This window comes from Rana temporaria, chromosome 3 (genome assembly GCF_905171775.1).
Source record: "Rana temporaria chromosome 3, aRanTem1.1, whole genome shotgun sequence".
Taxonomy (NCBI): Eukaryota; Metazoa; Chordata; class Amphibia; order Anura; family Ranidae; genus Rana; species Rana temporaria.
Window position 1 is genome coordinate 447,676,606 of NC_053491.1, and position 15,570 is coordinate 447,692,175.

The 15,570-nt window shown below is 49.8% G+C and overlaps 1 protein-coding gene across 1 annotated transcript in view; it reads right to left on the minus strand.

Moving 5' to 3' along the window:
• LOC120933389 (caseinolytic mitochondrial matrix peptidase proteolytic subunit) overlaps window positions 1–15,132 on the minus strand; it is a 28,304-nt gene extending 13,172 nt beyond the window's left edge. The window contains exons 1-3 of the mRNA XM_040346589.1: window positions 15,029–15,132; window positions 8,563–8,664; window positions 5,715–5,786 (exon numbers count right to left, since the gene is read on the minus strand). Of these exons, the coding sequence (XP_040202523.1) occupies window positions 5,715–5,786; window positions 8,563–8,664; window positions 15,029–15,052 (198 nt within the window). The 5' untranslated portion in view covers window positions 15,053–15,132. The remainder of the gene's footprint in view (window positions 1–5,714; window positions 5,787–8,562; window positions 8,665–15,028) is intronic.
• Between the last annotated feature and the right edge of the window lie 438 nt (window positions 15,133–15,570).

The following is a 15,570-nucleotide window of genomic DNA, read 5'->3' on the forward strand; positions in this document are numbered from 1 at the left end:
CAGCTAATTGTTGTGGCGTCTTCTCCTGAGATCCACTACTAAGGATGGTCAGCATGACGGAGGTTCAGGAGGATGAATGGTGTGTTTTTTTTCTCCATTACGCACCTCGGCGCTCTCCATTACGCACAACGGACCTCGGGGCTCTCCATTACGCACTACGGACCTCGGGGCTCTCCATTATGCACTACGGACCTCGGCGCTCTCCATTACACACTACGGACCTCGGCGCTCTCCATTACACACTACGGACCTCTCCATTACGCACCTTGACGCTCTCCATTGCGCACTACGGACCTCGGGGCTCTCCATTACGCACTACGGACCTCGGGGCTCTCCATTACGCACTACGGACCTCGGGGCTCTCCATTACGCACTACGGACCTCTCCATTACGCACCTTGGCGCTCTCCATTACACACTACGGACCTCGGGGCTCTCCATTACGCACTACGGACCTCTCCATTATGCACCTTGGCGCTCTCCATTACGCACCTTGGCGCTCTCCATTACGCACTACGGACCTCGGTGCTCTCCATTACGCACCACGGACCTCTCCATTACGCACCACGGACCTCTCCATTACGCACTACGGACCTCTCCATTACGCACTACGGACCCCTCCATTACGCACTACGGACCTCTCCATTACGCACTACGGACCTCTCCATTACGCACTACGGACCTCTCCATTACGCACTACGGACCTCTCCATTACGCACTACGGACCTCTCCATTACGCACTACGGACCTCTCCATTACGCACCTTGGCGCTCTCCATTACGCACTACGAACCTCGGGGCTCTCCATTACGCACTACGAACCTCGGGGGTCTCCATTACGCACTACGAACCTCGGGGGTCTCCATTACGCACTACGGACCTCTCCATTACGCACTACGGACCTCTCCATTACGCACTACGGACCTCTCCATTACGCACTACGGACCTCTCCATTACGCACCTTGGCGCTCTCCATTACGCACTACGAACCTCGGGGCTCTCCATTACGCACTACGAACCTCGGGGCTCTCCATTACGCACTACGGACCTCGGGGCTCTCCATTATGCACTACGGACCTCGGCGCTCTCCATTACACACTACGGACCTCGGCGCTCTCCATTACACACTACGGACCTCTCCATTACGCACCTTGACGCTCTCCATTGCGCACTACGGACCTCGGGGCTCTCCATTACGCACTACGGACCTCGGGGCTCTCCATTACGCACTACGGACCTCGGGGCTCTCCATTACGCACTACGGACCTCTCCATTACGCACCTTGGCGCTCTCCATTACACACTACGGACCTCGGGGCTCTCCATTACGCACTACGGACCTCTCCATTATGCACCTTGGCGCTCTCCATTACGCACCTTGGCGCTCTCCATTACGCACTACGGACCTCGGTGCTCTCCATTACGCACTACGGACCTCTCCATTACGCACCACGGACCTCTCCATTACGCACTACGGACCTCTCCATTACGCACTACGGACCCCTCCATTACGCACTACGGACCTCTCCATTACGCACTACGGACCTCTCCATTACGCACTACGGACCTCTCCATTACGCACTACGGACCTCTCCATTACGCACTACGGACCTCTCCATTACGCACTACGGACCTCTCCATTACGCACCTTGGCGCTCTCCATTACGCACTACGAACCTCGGGGCTCTCCATTACGCACTACGAACCTCGGGGCTCTCCATTACGCACTACGGACCTCGGGGCTCTCCATTACGCACTACGGACCTCGGCGCTCTCCATTACGCACTACGGACCTCTCCATTATGCACCTTGGCGCTCTCCATTACGCACTACGGACCTCGGCGCTCTCCATTACGCACTACGGACCTCTCCATTATGCACCTTGGCGCTCTCCATTACGCACCTCGGTGCTCTCCATTACGCACCTCGGTGCTCTCCATTACGCACCTCGGTGCTCTCCATTACGCACCACGGACCTCTCCATTACGCACCACGGACCTCTCCATTACGCACCACGGACCTCTCCATTACGCACCACGGACCTCTCCATTACGCACCACGGACCTCTCCATTACGCACCACGGACCTCTCCATTACGCACCACGGACCTCTCCATTACGCACCACGGACCTCTCCATTACGCACCACGGACCTCTCCATTACGCACTACGGACCCCTCCATTACGCACTACGGACCTCGGCGCTCTCCATTACGCACTACGGACCTCTCCATTACGCACTACGGACCTCTCCAATTACGCACCTCTCCATTACGCACTACGGACCTCTCTATTACGCACTACGGACCTCTCCATTACGCACTACGGACCTCGGCGCTCTCCATTACGCATTACGGACCTCTGCGCTCTCCATTACGCATTACGGACCTCGGCGCTCTCCATTACGCACTACGGACCTCGGCGCTCTCCATTACGTACACCCAGGCCAGGGTTGTGGGCAAGAGGCCCCGTGTCCTCATCAACACGGAACCCCCTAATGTTGCGGGCATGTGGCTTGGTATGGTTCCCCCCCTGCCAGCCAGGCTTTAGGTTAATGGTCTGGTATGGATTTTTTTTCTCCATTATGCACTACGCACCTTGGCGCTCTCCATTACGCACTACAGACCTCTCCATTACGCACTACGGACATCTCCATTACGCACATCTCCATTACGCACTATGGACATCTCCATTACGCACTACGGACCTCGTCGCTCTCCATTACACACCTCGGCGCTCTCCATTACGCACTACGGACCTCTCCATTACGCACTACGGACCTCTCCATTACGCACTACGGACCTCTCCGCTCTCCATTACGCACTACGGACCTCTCCATTACGCACTACGGACCTCTCCATTACGCACTACGGACCTCTCCATTACGCACTACGGACCTCGGGGCTCTCCATTACGCACTACGGACCTCTCCATTATGCACCTTGGCGCTCTCCATTACGCACCTCGGCGCTCTCCATTACGCACTACGGACCTCGGTGCTCTCCATTACGCACCACGGACCTCTCCATTACGCACTACGGACCTCTCCATTACGCACTACGGACCCCTCCATTACGCACTACGGACCTCTCCATTACGCACTACGGACCTCTCCATTACGCACTACGGACCTCTCCATTACGCACTACGGACCTCTCCATTACGCACTACGGACCTCTCCATTACGCACCTTGGCGCTCTCCATTACGCACTACGAACCTCGGGGCTCTCCATTACGCACTACGAACCTCGGGGCTCTCCATTACGCACTACGGACCTCGGGGCTCTCCATTATGCACTACGGACCTCGGCGCTCTCCATTACACACTACGGACCTCGGCGCTCTCCATTACACACTACGGACCTCTCCATTACGCACCTTGACGCTCTCCATTGCGCACTACGGACCTCGGGGCTCTCCATTACGCACTACGGACCTCGGGGCTCTCCATTACGCACTACGGACCTCGGGGCTCTCCATTACGCACTACGGACCTCTCCATTACGCACCTTGGCGCTCTCCATTACACACTACGGACCTCGGGGCTCTCCATTACGCACTACGGACCTCTCCATTATGCACCTTGGCGCTCTCCATTACGCACCTTGGCGCTCTCCATTACGCACTACGGACCTCGGTGCTCTCCATTACGCACTACGGACCTCTCCATTACGCACCACGGACCTCTCCATTACGCACCACGGACCTCTCCATTACGCACTACGGACCCCTCCATTACGCACTACGGACCTCTCCATTACGCACTACGGACCTCTCCATTACGCACTACGGACCTCTCCATTACGCACTACGGACCTCTCCATTACGCACTACGGACCTCTCCATTACGCACTACGGACCTCTCCATTACGCACTACGGACCTCTCCATTACGCACTACGGACCTCTCCATTACGCACTACGAACCTCGGGGCTCTCCATTACGCACTACGAACCTCGGGGCTCTCCATTACGCACTACGGACCTCGGCGCTCTCCATTACGCACTACGGACCTCGGCGCTCTCCATTACGCACTACGGACCTCTCCATTATGCACCTTGGCGCTCTCCATTACGCACTACGGACCTCGGCGCTCTCCATTACGCACTACGGACCTCTCCATTATGCACCTTGGCGCTCTCCATTACGCACCTCGGTGCTCTCCATTACGCACTACGGACCTCTCCATTACGCACCTCGGTGCTCTCCATTACGCACTACGGACCTCTCCATTACGCACCACGGACCTCTCCATTACGCACCACGGACCTCTCCATTACGCACTACGGACCTCTCCATTACGCACCACGGACCTCTCCATTACGCACCACGGACCTCTCCATTACGCACCACGGACCTCTCCATTACGCACCACGGACCTCTCCATTACGCACTACGGACCCCTCCATTACGCACTACGGACCTCGGCGCTCTCCATTACGCACTACGGACCTCTCCATTACGCACTACGGACCTCTCCAATTACGCACCTCTCCATTACGCACTACGGACCTCTCTATTACGCACTACGGACCTCTCCATTACGCACTACGGACCTCGGCGCTCTCCATTACGCATTACGGACCTCGGCGCTCTCCATTACGCATTACGGACCTCGGCGCTCTCCATTACGCACTACGGACCTCGGCGCTCTCCATTACGTACACCCAGGCCAGGGTTGTGGGCAAGAGGCCCCGTGTCCTCATCAACACGGAACCCCCTAATGTTGCGGGCATGTGGCTTGGTATGGTTCCCCCCCTGCCAGCCAGGCTTTAGGTTAATGGTCTGGTATGGATTTTTTTTCTCCATTATGCACTACGCACCTTGGCGCTCTCCATTACGCACTACAGACCTCTCCATTACGCACTACGGACATCTCCATTACGCACATCTCCATTACGCACTATGGACATCTCCATTACGCACTACGGACCTCGTCGCTCTCCATTACACACCTCGGCTCTCCATTACGCACTACGGACCTCTCCATTACGCACTACGGACCTCTCCGCTCTCCATTACGCACTACGGACCTCTCCATTACGCACTACGGACCTCTCCATTACGCACTACGGACCTCTCCATTACGCACTACGGACCTCTCCATTACGCACTACGGACCTCGGCCCTCTCCATTACGCACTACGGACCTCGGCGCTCTCCATTACGCACTACGGACCTCGGCGCTCTCCATTACGCACTACGGACCTCGGCGCTCTCCATTACGCACTACGGACCTCTCCATTACACACTATGGACCTCGGCGCTCTCCATTACGCACTACGGACCTCGGCGCTCTCCATTACGCACTACGGACCTCGGCGCTCTCCATTACGCACTACGGACCTCGGCGCTCTCCATTACGCACTACGGACCTCTCCATTACACACTATGGACCTCGGCGCTCCCCATTACGCACTACGGACTTCGGCGCTCCCCATTACGCACCTCGGCGCTCTTCATTACGTACACCCTGGCCAGGGTTGTGGACAAGAGGCCCTGTGTCCTCATCAACACGGAACCCCCTAATGTTGAGGGCATGTGGCTTGGTATGGTTCCCCCCTGCCAGCCAGGCTTTAGGTTAATGGTCTGGTATGGATTTTTGAGGGGGGGACGACAAGTTTTTTTTTTTTTTTCTTAATTTTTGCATTCAGACCAGACCAGAAGGGGTTGGTATAGATTTAAAAAAGGAATTAAAAAGTGACTGCTAGACTCACAGGCCCCATGAGGCAGATTATACGCTCGCGCAGTAATCTGGAGTAGATGTCATAGGCTCTCTCTCCTCGGCCCTGGAAAGGAAAAGAGCATTATGAATTTATTGCAGCATATATGTTTCCATAGGAAAACTAACATTGCAAAAATTTACATTTACAAAATTGTGGCGCACAGAACTGCAGATGTGTGGGGGTGCCGTTAAGAATTCATGGCACTGCCACCTGTCCTTTAAAGGGCAGCAAATTTCTGTGCATGTAGAGAAAATGCATGATTTTGCGCATTCTCGACACGCACAAAAAGCCTCTAAAGCCTCCATCAACGAGCTGCAACAGTTGCAGCCTGGCTCCTATTACTTGAATGGGCCAGTCAGGGCTGCCATCAGGGGGCTACAGACAGTACACCTGTAAGGGGCCCGATCGGTACCCCTTTTTTTTTTTATTGCCTGAAGCTGTGTAAGGGGACCCTAAATTCCTGATGGCGGCCTTGGGGCCAGTGTAAAAAAGCCCTTTATGAATTCTAGGAGGTTATTAACCACTTGGGATCCGCGCTATGGACAAAAGACATCCACAGCGCGGCTCTCAAGTGCCGGGTGGACGTCCCTGGACATCCTGTTGTTGTTGTTCCCCGTGTGCGCCGCTGGGGGCGCGCAGCGGGGAAACAACGTGCCCGGCGCATCGCTCGGGAGCCGATGCGAGTGCCTGGCGGGCGCGATGTCCGCCAGACACCCGCGATCGTCGGTGACACAGCAGGACGTGGAGCTCTGTGTGTAAACACAGAGCTCCACGTGCTGTCAGGGAGAGAGGAGACCGATCTGTGTCCCTTGTACATAGGGACACAGCATCGGTCACCTCCCCCAGTCAGTCCCCTCCCCCCACACAGTAAGAACACACCCAGGGAATACATTTAACCCCTTCCTCACCCCCTAGTGTTAACCCCTTCACTGCCAGTCACATTTATACAGTAATTAGCAGGGCTGTGGAGTCGGTAGATAAATGTTTCGACTCCTAAATGTTCCGACAATCTAAATTTAGTAGGAGTCGGAGTTGGGGTCGGTGCATTGTTTGCAGACTCCAATTCCGACTCCAGGTACCCAAAATTTCCTCCGACTCCACAGCCCTGGTAATTAGTGCATTTTTATAGCACTGATCGCTGTATAAGTGTGAATGGTCCCAAAATTGTGTCAAAAGTGTCCGATACGTCCACCGCAATATCGCAGGCCTGACAAAAAAAAAAAAAAAAAAAAAAAAAAAAAAAAAATCGCAAATCTCCACAATTACTAGTAAAAAAAAAAAAAAAAAATCATAAATCTATCCCCTATTTTGTAGGCGCTATAACTTTTGCGCAAACCAATGTACGCATATTGCGATTTTTTTTAACAAAAATATGTAGAAGATTACGTATCAGCCTAAACCGAGGGAATTTTTTTTTTTTTAATCGCTTAAGCCCCGGACCATTTTGCAGCTAAATGCCCAGGCCAGGTTTTGCGATTCGGGACTGCGTCGCTTTAACAGACAATTGCGCGGTCGTGCGACGTGGCTCCCAAACAAAATTGGCGTCCTTTTTTCCCCACAAATAGAGCTTTCTTTTGGTGGTATTTGATCACCTCTGCGGTTTTTATTTTTTGCGCTATAAACAAAAATAGAGCGACAATTTTGAAAAAAATTCAATATTTTTTACTTTTTGCTATAATAAAAATCCCCCAAAAACATATATAAAATTTTTTTTTTTCCTCAGTTTAGGCCGATACGTATTCTTCTACCTATTTTTGGTAAAAAAAAAATCGCAATAAGCGTTTATCGATTGGTTTGCGCAAGATTTATAGTGTTTACAAAATAGGGGATAGTTTTATTGCATTTTTATTAATTATTTTTTTTTTACTACTATTGGCGGCGATCAGTGATTTTTTTCGTGACTGCGACATTATGGCGGACACTTCGGACAATTTTGACACATTTTTGGGACCATTGTCATTTTCACAGCAAAAAATGCATTTAAATTGCATTGTTTGTTGTGAAAATGACAGTTGCAGTTTGGGAGTTAAACACAGGGGGCGCTGCAGGAGTTAAGGATCACTGTGTGTGTGTTTACAACTGTAGGGGGGTGTGGCTGTAGGATGGACGTCATCGATCGAGTCTCCCTATATAAGGGATCACTCGATCGATGCGCCGCCACAGTGAAGCACGGGGAAGCCGTGTTTACATACGGCTCTCCCCGTTCTTCAGCTCCGGGGAGCGATCGCGGCGGAGCGGCTAAAAACAAATAGCCGCGCCGTTGTCCCGGACCGCTCCCCGAGGGATCCCGCCCGCCGCGGAGGGGGTCCCGATCGGACCCCCCACCCGCTAGAAGGCAAGGCCTGTCCGTGCCATTGTGCGGACGAATATAGGCGTGCGGCGGGCGTTAAGTGCTTAAATGGGATATTATTATAACAAAAAGTAAAAAATATTGTTTTTTTTTTTCCAAATTTTCTGTCTTTTTTTGTTTATAGCGCAAAAAATAAAAACCGCAGAGGTGATCAAATACCACTAAAAGAAAGCTCTATTTGTGGGGAAAAAATGATACAAATATAATTTGGGTACAGTGTTGTATGACCGCGCAATTGTCATTCAAAATGCGTCAGCGCTGAAAGCTGAAAATTGGTCTGGGCACGAAGGGGGATTAAGTGCCCAGTAATGAAGTGGTTAAAGACAAAATGATGGATTAAAAGGGAAGGGGCGCAGTCTGTTCCCCAGCAAGCCGTAAGACCCACACTTTTGTCCCCCAACTGAGTGAGGATTTCCATCCTATCGGTGGCTATAAGGCAGCAGACCGATTGAGAAAGGCCAACAAGGAAGGACTCTTGTCTCCACTTACCGTCTGTTCCACCACGATGGGGATAAGAGGGGAGAGTCGGGGGGGGACCCGATGTAGACTCCGGACTTGAGATAGCGAGCATATTCCTTTCAGCAGCGGTCTCTGCAGAACACACACACAATACATTACAGTGGTGGAAAAGTACTACAATGTTCTATAGTTACAGTTCAACATTCATCAGAACTGAGCCTTCCGTATGGCAGCCAGTTGGGCACTGAGTGTGCCTAGTGCAGCACGTTCCTTGGGCCTGTGTCCCTGGCCTTGTATTGATGACACCAGTTTGAGATCATTCCGAATTCACTGACCTCCTTCTGTCTGTTTATACAAGGGACCGGCACCCATACGGATCTTACATTGGGAGCGCCCGCCATGTCTGTGCAGTTGCTGCATCCCAACTGACATGCATGGGATTGTCTGCATGGGGATGCATGGAACACCTGTGTGGGCAAACATGACCCTCACCCGGGCATACTACAGTTAGGCCTGAATCTGCTTGTATGGCACTCAATAGTCCTGTTTTTTTTTTTTTTTATCAAGCCGCAGAAACATCTTATATTGTGTAGAAGGCACGCTAAAGGGGTCTTCAGTCAATATTAGCATTTGTCATTATAGCATGCCAACAGGGCCGGATTTGCTCTCCCTGCCGCCCCAAGGCCAGGTTCCGCAATGCACACCCTCCCCACCAACCGAACTACCCCCCCAAATCAATGGCAACCGGATGGCAGGGGCGGCACGGTTAGTTCAAATATTTTTTTTAATATTTTTTTTACTTTTTTATCACTTTTTTTATTTTTATTTATTTGTAGCTTTTTTTTGTATAAGTTTCTTACTCTTTAATTACTTTTTTATTTTATTAATTTAATTATTATTTCTTATTATTTATTTTTTTATCAATTTTTTTCACTTTTTTGCTATCGTACAGGAGAAAACAATTCCCTGTGTGATAGCAATTGGAGGTGACAGGTTCTCTTTATTGACCCTGTCACCTCCAAAACAGGTTCTCTTTATTGACCCTGTCACCTCCAAAACAGGAGTCCTAGCACTGTGCCAGAACTCCTGTCACAGCTGAGATGGGAAGAGCATAGCTCTCCCCTCTCACTGTGTACATCGGCAGTAGGAACAGGAGACAGACTCGGTGGCCGAGGGGAGGATGGAGTTCCGAAGACAGAGCCAGCAGAGAGAGGTATGTGTTTTGGGGGAGGACGGACGGGAGCACACACTTTACAAGTGATTTAGGCGACATCGCCCTTAACTGTATGTTACGGGGGTCGGAGGAATCCATGCCACTGCCGCCCCTTGGCGCCCTGCCGCCCCAAGGCCTGGCCTCAGTGGCCTTGTGGGAAATCCGGGCCTGCATGCCAAGGTGAACTAACACTGTGTACCCTCCCACTGGTCCCCACTGTACTTACCCCTCAGGATGCTGAGCGGTCAGTGGCCACACAGCTGGTCCATGAATCCTGGGTCTTCTCCCTCTTCCAGGTCAGACCAGAGCAATTCAATGTGCAGGCGCTGACCAATCAGAATTGATCTGGTCTGTCCTGCAAGTGCTGCACAGAGAAAAGTAGGACTTAAACCCCCAGAATGCTGGACCGGCTGTATGGGCACTGAGAGCTCATCATTCCCAGAGGCAAGTACAGCGGGGCCCGGTGGGAAGGGTGTACAGTGTTAGATCACCTTTACATGCTTTTCTGTAGAGGTGAACTAACACTTTAAGGTACATCTAAAAAGTCCAAAAATGTTCCCCCCCCATTTTGGTTAGAGTAGGGAAAGACTAACACTTTTTTTGCCATGCATCTCTTATTAGGGAGCAGGGGTAAACTCTGGCATGTTAGGATCTTAGGGGTTGATTTACTAAAACTGGAATGCAAAATCCAGTTCAGCTGTGCATGGTGGCCAATCAAACTTCAGTTTGTTCAATTAAAGCGGAGGTTCACCCTAAAACAGATACCATTACATCCAGCATACTTCCGACATCTACAGTATGCTGTTTTTTTTTTTTTGCCGTACATACCGTTTTATTGTTATTTTCCCCCCAGCTTCTGGGTTCTGATTCCCACGGGACTGGGCGTTCCTATTCAGAGGTTAGATGATTGATGTCTGGTGAAAAACTTCCCCTGGCGCATCACCAGTTTTCATAACTAGCCGAGCCTGCGAGTCGGCTCTATACGGCGCTATACAGCGCCCGCCGTGTAGAGCTGACGACGCAGGCGCCATATAGAGCCGACTTGCAGGCCGGCTAGTTACGGAAAACTGGTGACGTGCCTTATGCGCCAGGGGAAGTTTTTCACCAGACGTCAATCATCTAACCTCTGAATAGGAACGTCCAGTCCCGCAGGAATCGGAAGCCGGGGGGAAAAGAACAATAAAACGGTATGTACGGCAAAAAAAAACAACAGCATACTGTAGATGTCGGAAGTAATGGTATATAATTCTTTTAGGGTGAACCTCCGCTTTAAGCTTTGACAAAAAAAAAAAATGGAAGTCGATTGGTTTCTATGCAGATCTGCACCAGATTTTACACACTCCGGTTTTAGTAACTCAATCCCTTAGGCTCTATTCATATCTATGCATGTTGCTTTTGAGCATTTCTGTATATAGCTGGCTCCTAATGAGTGGGTCGGGAAGACGGCCGCCACGTCCTTAGCAACCGATGAATCATCAGCTGTCAGTGGGCTTCCCTGCTGACAGCTGAATGTAAAAAATTGCTGGCTAAAGAAAAATTCACGAAAAAAACGATGTGGGGTCCCCCCTCAAAGACCATACCAGACCCTCCGGTCTGGTATGGATTTGGAGGGGACACCTCCACAACAAAAAACGGCGTGGGGTCCCCCCAAACTCCATGCCAGACCCTTATCTGAGCATGCAATGATGTGAATGGAGCCTTAGGCCCCTTTCTGTCTGCTGATCCCCACTGAGTAGGTGGACGACAGGTCCATGTCCACTCTGCTATTCACTATGGGGCCAGGCAGTCCATTTCTATCTGACCATCATCTGAGCCGATCCGCCGGACAGATTGGGAACAGATCACCATCCCTGTTTTTAGTGGACCGGAACGGATCCTGGCGGGTGTCTGCTGACAAAGGAGGCATGGCTGTGCCTTTAAAAACACTATCTGATAGACCAGACACAGGGGTAGGCGGCTCACCAGTTTGACAGCTCCGGATTGCTTCCACACAGTTATTCAGCCATAAGGATGAGCTCCAGCTTGTTCACAAACCCCATGTGCAGAGCCTGCCAGGAAGTCGGCACTGCGCTCCGCTAAGCACAGGCAGCGAGACATTTCCCGATCATTTCCCGCAACAATGTCTCACTTCCTGTGATTAGTGCAGCTCAGTGCCGACTTCCTGGCAGGCTCTGCACGTGGGGTGTGCGAACACACCTGAGCTCATCCCTACTCAGCCAGTGTCCTCCCGAGGTCCCTTGAGGCTTCAGCTTCTCGCTGACATATGGCACTCGTGGACTACTCCCCAGGGACACCCCGGCGGCTCTTCTGTGATGCTGAATGTGGAAAGCACCTACCCTTATTAGCACTCTGTAAGTCCACCATATGCTGTTTCAATTGTTTGTATTTTAACTGAATACAATGAGGCTGCACTAAGATTTGCCTGGCGCTTCTCTCTCTATATTTTGCCTTCCTTTGTCCGCTGACATCCGCCACTCCATAGAGAACTATGGATGGTCCACTCAGGTCTGCCTGGAAAACTGACAGGCAGACCCGGTCGGTTCATCTGTGTGAAAGGGACCTTAATCTGGATTCATCTAAGTGATCATCTGTACTGGGCCAATCATAGGTGGCCAAGACATTCCTCACCCGGCAGCCGTACATATACAAGAGGTGTGTATCCATTGGATCTGCACGACTCTGGCCAAAATGAGAATCGCAATTTTTTTGCTTAGAATAAAGATCATGATTCTCTCATGATTCTTGCGGTGTAAAATATTCCAAATTTTTTTGGAAATAATGTGAGATAACTTTACTGGTTAGTTTTTTTTTTTTTTTTTTTAAATACAAAAAATTGCATTTGAAAGACCGCTGCACTAATACAGTGTGACATAAAATATTGCAAAAAAAAAAATTTATATATATAATGTTTGGGGGTTCTAAGTAATTTTCTAGCAAAAAAAAATAAAAAATTATTTTAACTTGAAAACAACAAATGTCAGAAAAAGGTTTGGGGCTAGATTCAGGTATCTACGCCCATTATTACGGCGGCGCAGCGTATCGTATTTACGCTGCGCCGCCGTAAGTTAGAGAGGCAAGTGCTGTATTCACAAAGCACTTGCCTCCTAACTTACGGCGGCGTAGCGTAAATGGGACCGGCGTAAGCGCGCCTAATTCAAATGATGATGAGGGGGGCGTGTTTTATTTAAATTAATGGTGACCCCGCGTATTTTACGTTTTTTACGTTCGTGAAAGAATCCCAGTGCGCATGCTCGAAATTCCGCCGCAAATCGTCATTGCTTTCGACGTGAACGTAAATTACATCCAGCCCTATTCGCAAACGACGTAAAAAATTCAAATTTCGAAGCGGGAACGACGTCCATACTTAACATTGGCTGCGCCTCCTAATAGCAGGCATAAGGTTACGCCGAAAAAGCCTAACGTAAACAACATAACTAAATTGCGCCGGGCGTACGTACGATTGTGAATCAGCGTATCTAGGTCATTTGCATATTCTACGCCGAAAACTACGGAAGCGCCACCTAGCGGCCAGCGTAAATATGCACCCTAAGATACGATGGTGTAAGAGACTTCGGCCAGTCGGATCTTAGGCTAATGTCGGCGTATCTTGCTTTCTGAATACAGAAAAAAGATACGCCGGCGCAGCTTTGAATTTACACGGCGTATCTATAGATACACCGGCGTAAATCAATGCTGAATCTAGCCCAAGGTGTTTAAGTGGTTAAACTTTCCTAATTTACATACAGAAGTCTATTCCTTTGATGTAAAAGACAAATTGTTACAATGTTTAGACTTAACATTCCACTGCTAAAGAATGTTGTAAGACTTGGCAGACTTCCAGGACTTTTTGGCTGAGAGCAGAAAGAATTCTCTGCATACAAAAGATCGGGAAATACTTTATCAAAATCGAAACGAAAAAAAAAAAAAAATCACGATAACGATTCTTGACGATTAATCGTGCAGCTCTAGTATCCATGCAGCAGCTTATGATTGGCCAGGTACACTGACAACTTCCCTGGCAGGATCGCTGAGGTGGGTTGGAACTAGGATGCAAATACGCTTGAGCTCCTCCCTATTAGGGAGATTTCCCTTTGCTTCCTGTCTTGTAGACTCAACAGGAAGTGAGAGGAGATCTCTTCAAAGGAAATTCATTCTTATACAGTAAAGGATGAGCTCAGGCGTGATCGTAAACCCCATGTTCAGAGCCCGCCAGGAAGTCGGCACTGCGCTGCGCTAATCACAAGCCGTGAGACACTGCAGAGATCGGGAAATTACACATTTTATTACATTATACACTTCATTATTTAGTACATAAATTACACATCCCATAGTCCAGCATGCAACTTGGAGTGTAAGAGGACACCCACACAGGCACAGCACTGATACGGCGGCGCAGCGTTTCGTTTTTACGCTACGCCTCCGTAAATTACTGGAGCTACGCTTCATTCACAAAGCATTTGCTCCGTAATTTGCGGCGGCGTTTCGTAAAAGGGGCCGGCGTAAGCGCGCGTAATTTAAATGATCCCGTAGGGGGCGTGGATCATTTAAATTAGGCGCGTTCCCGCGCCGAACGTACTGCGCATGCTCCGTCGGGAAAATTTCCCGACGTGCATTGCGGTAAATGACGTCGCAAGGACGTCATTGGCTTCGACGTGAACGTAAATGGCGTCCAGCGCCATTCACGAACGAGTTACGCAAACGACGCAAAATTAGAAAATCGCGACGTGGGAACGACGTCCATACTTACCATTGGCTGCGCCTCCTAATAGCAGGAGCAGCCTTACGGCGAAAACGGCGTAAAAAACGAGCGCCGGCCGCGCGTACGTTTGTAAATCGGCGGTAGTATGCAATTTGCATACTCTACGCTGAAAACTACCGGAGCGCCACCTAGCGGCCACCGTAAGAATGCACCCTAAGATACGACGGCGTATCTTAGGCTACAGTCGGCGTATCGAGCTTTCTTAATACAGAAAGTAGATACGCCGGCGCTACTTAGCAATTACGCTGCGTATCTATGGATACGCAGGCGTAATTGCTACCTGAATCTACCCCAGTGTCCTCTTTTGAACCAAGGACAGTGCTGCCTGCAAGACAGGACTACTAACTACTAAGCTGCTGTGCATGCTGGGAGTTTTAGTTCCACAGCAGGTGGACAGCCCTTCCTTCCTCATTAAAGGACAGTAAGTCTTATACATGAGCTGTGTGTACATTCTCCCTCTGTGCTGTGTAATGTCCATACAATGCTCCCCTTCCCATCCCACTGTCCGAGCCCAGGTTACTCACTGTTCCCCTGATCAGCAGATCCATGTTGTCCCCGGTGCCAATGTCTCATGTACTTCTACAAATGTCAACTAAATGAACTACAACATAAAGCTGTCTGCAGGTGTAAGACTAGTTATACGTTGGCGGCCATTGTTTCAGAGACCAAACCATGTGCAATGTAAGGAAGTGATCTCAGCAAACATGGCTCCTACTGTGGAGACACAGCTTTAGAATAAAGCTGGAGTCTGAACTAGGGGCGGAAATGACCTCAGAAAGATCACCCACACAGCAATACAAACGGGCAGGGGTTCTAATCTAATCTATCTCTACTCTATCCAAAATAAAAATAAAAAAACAAATAAAGTTTTCCCAAAGTTACTGAAATCTATAAACATTCATACAAAAATAAAACACAAATTCGAGGTTTATTTTTTTCAGTGTTTTATTTCACAAAAAAATAAAATTAGAAAATAAAATAAAATTTTATTTCACAGAAAAAAAAATGTAAATGAAATAAAAATAAATAAAAATAAAATATAATTTTATTTCACAGGAAAAAAAAT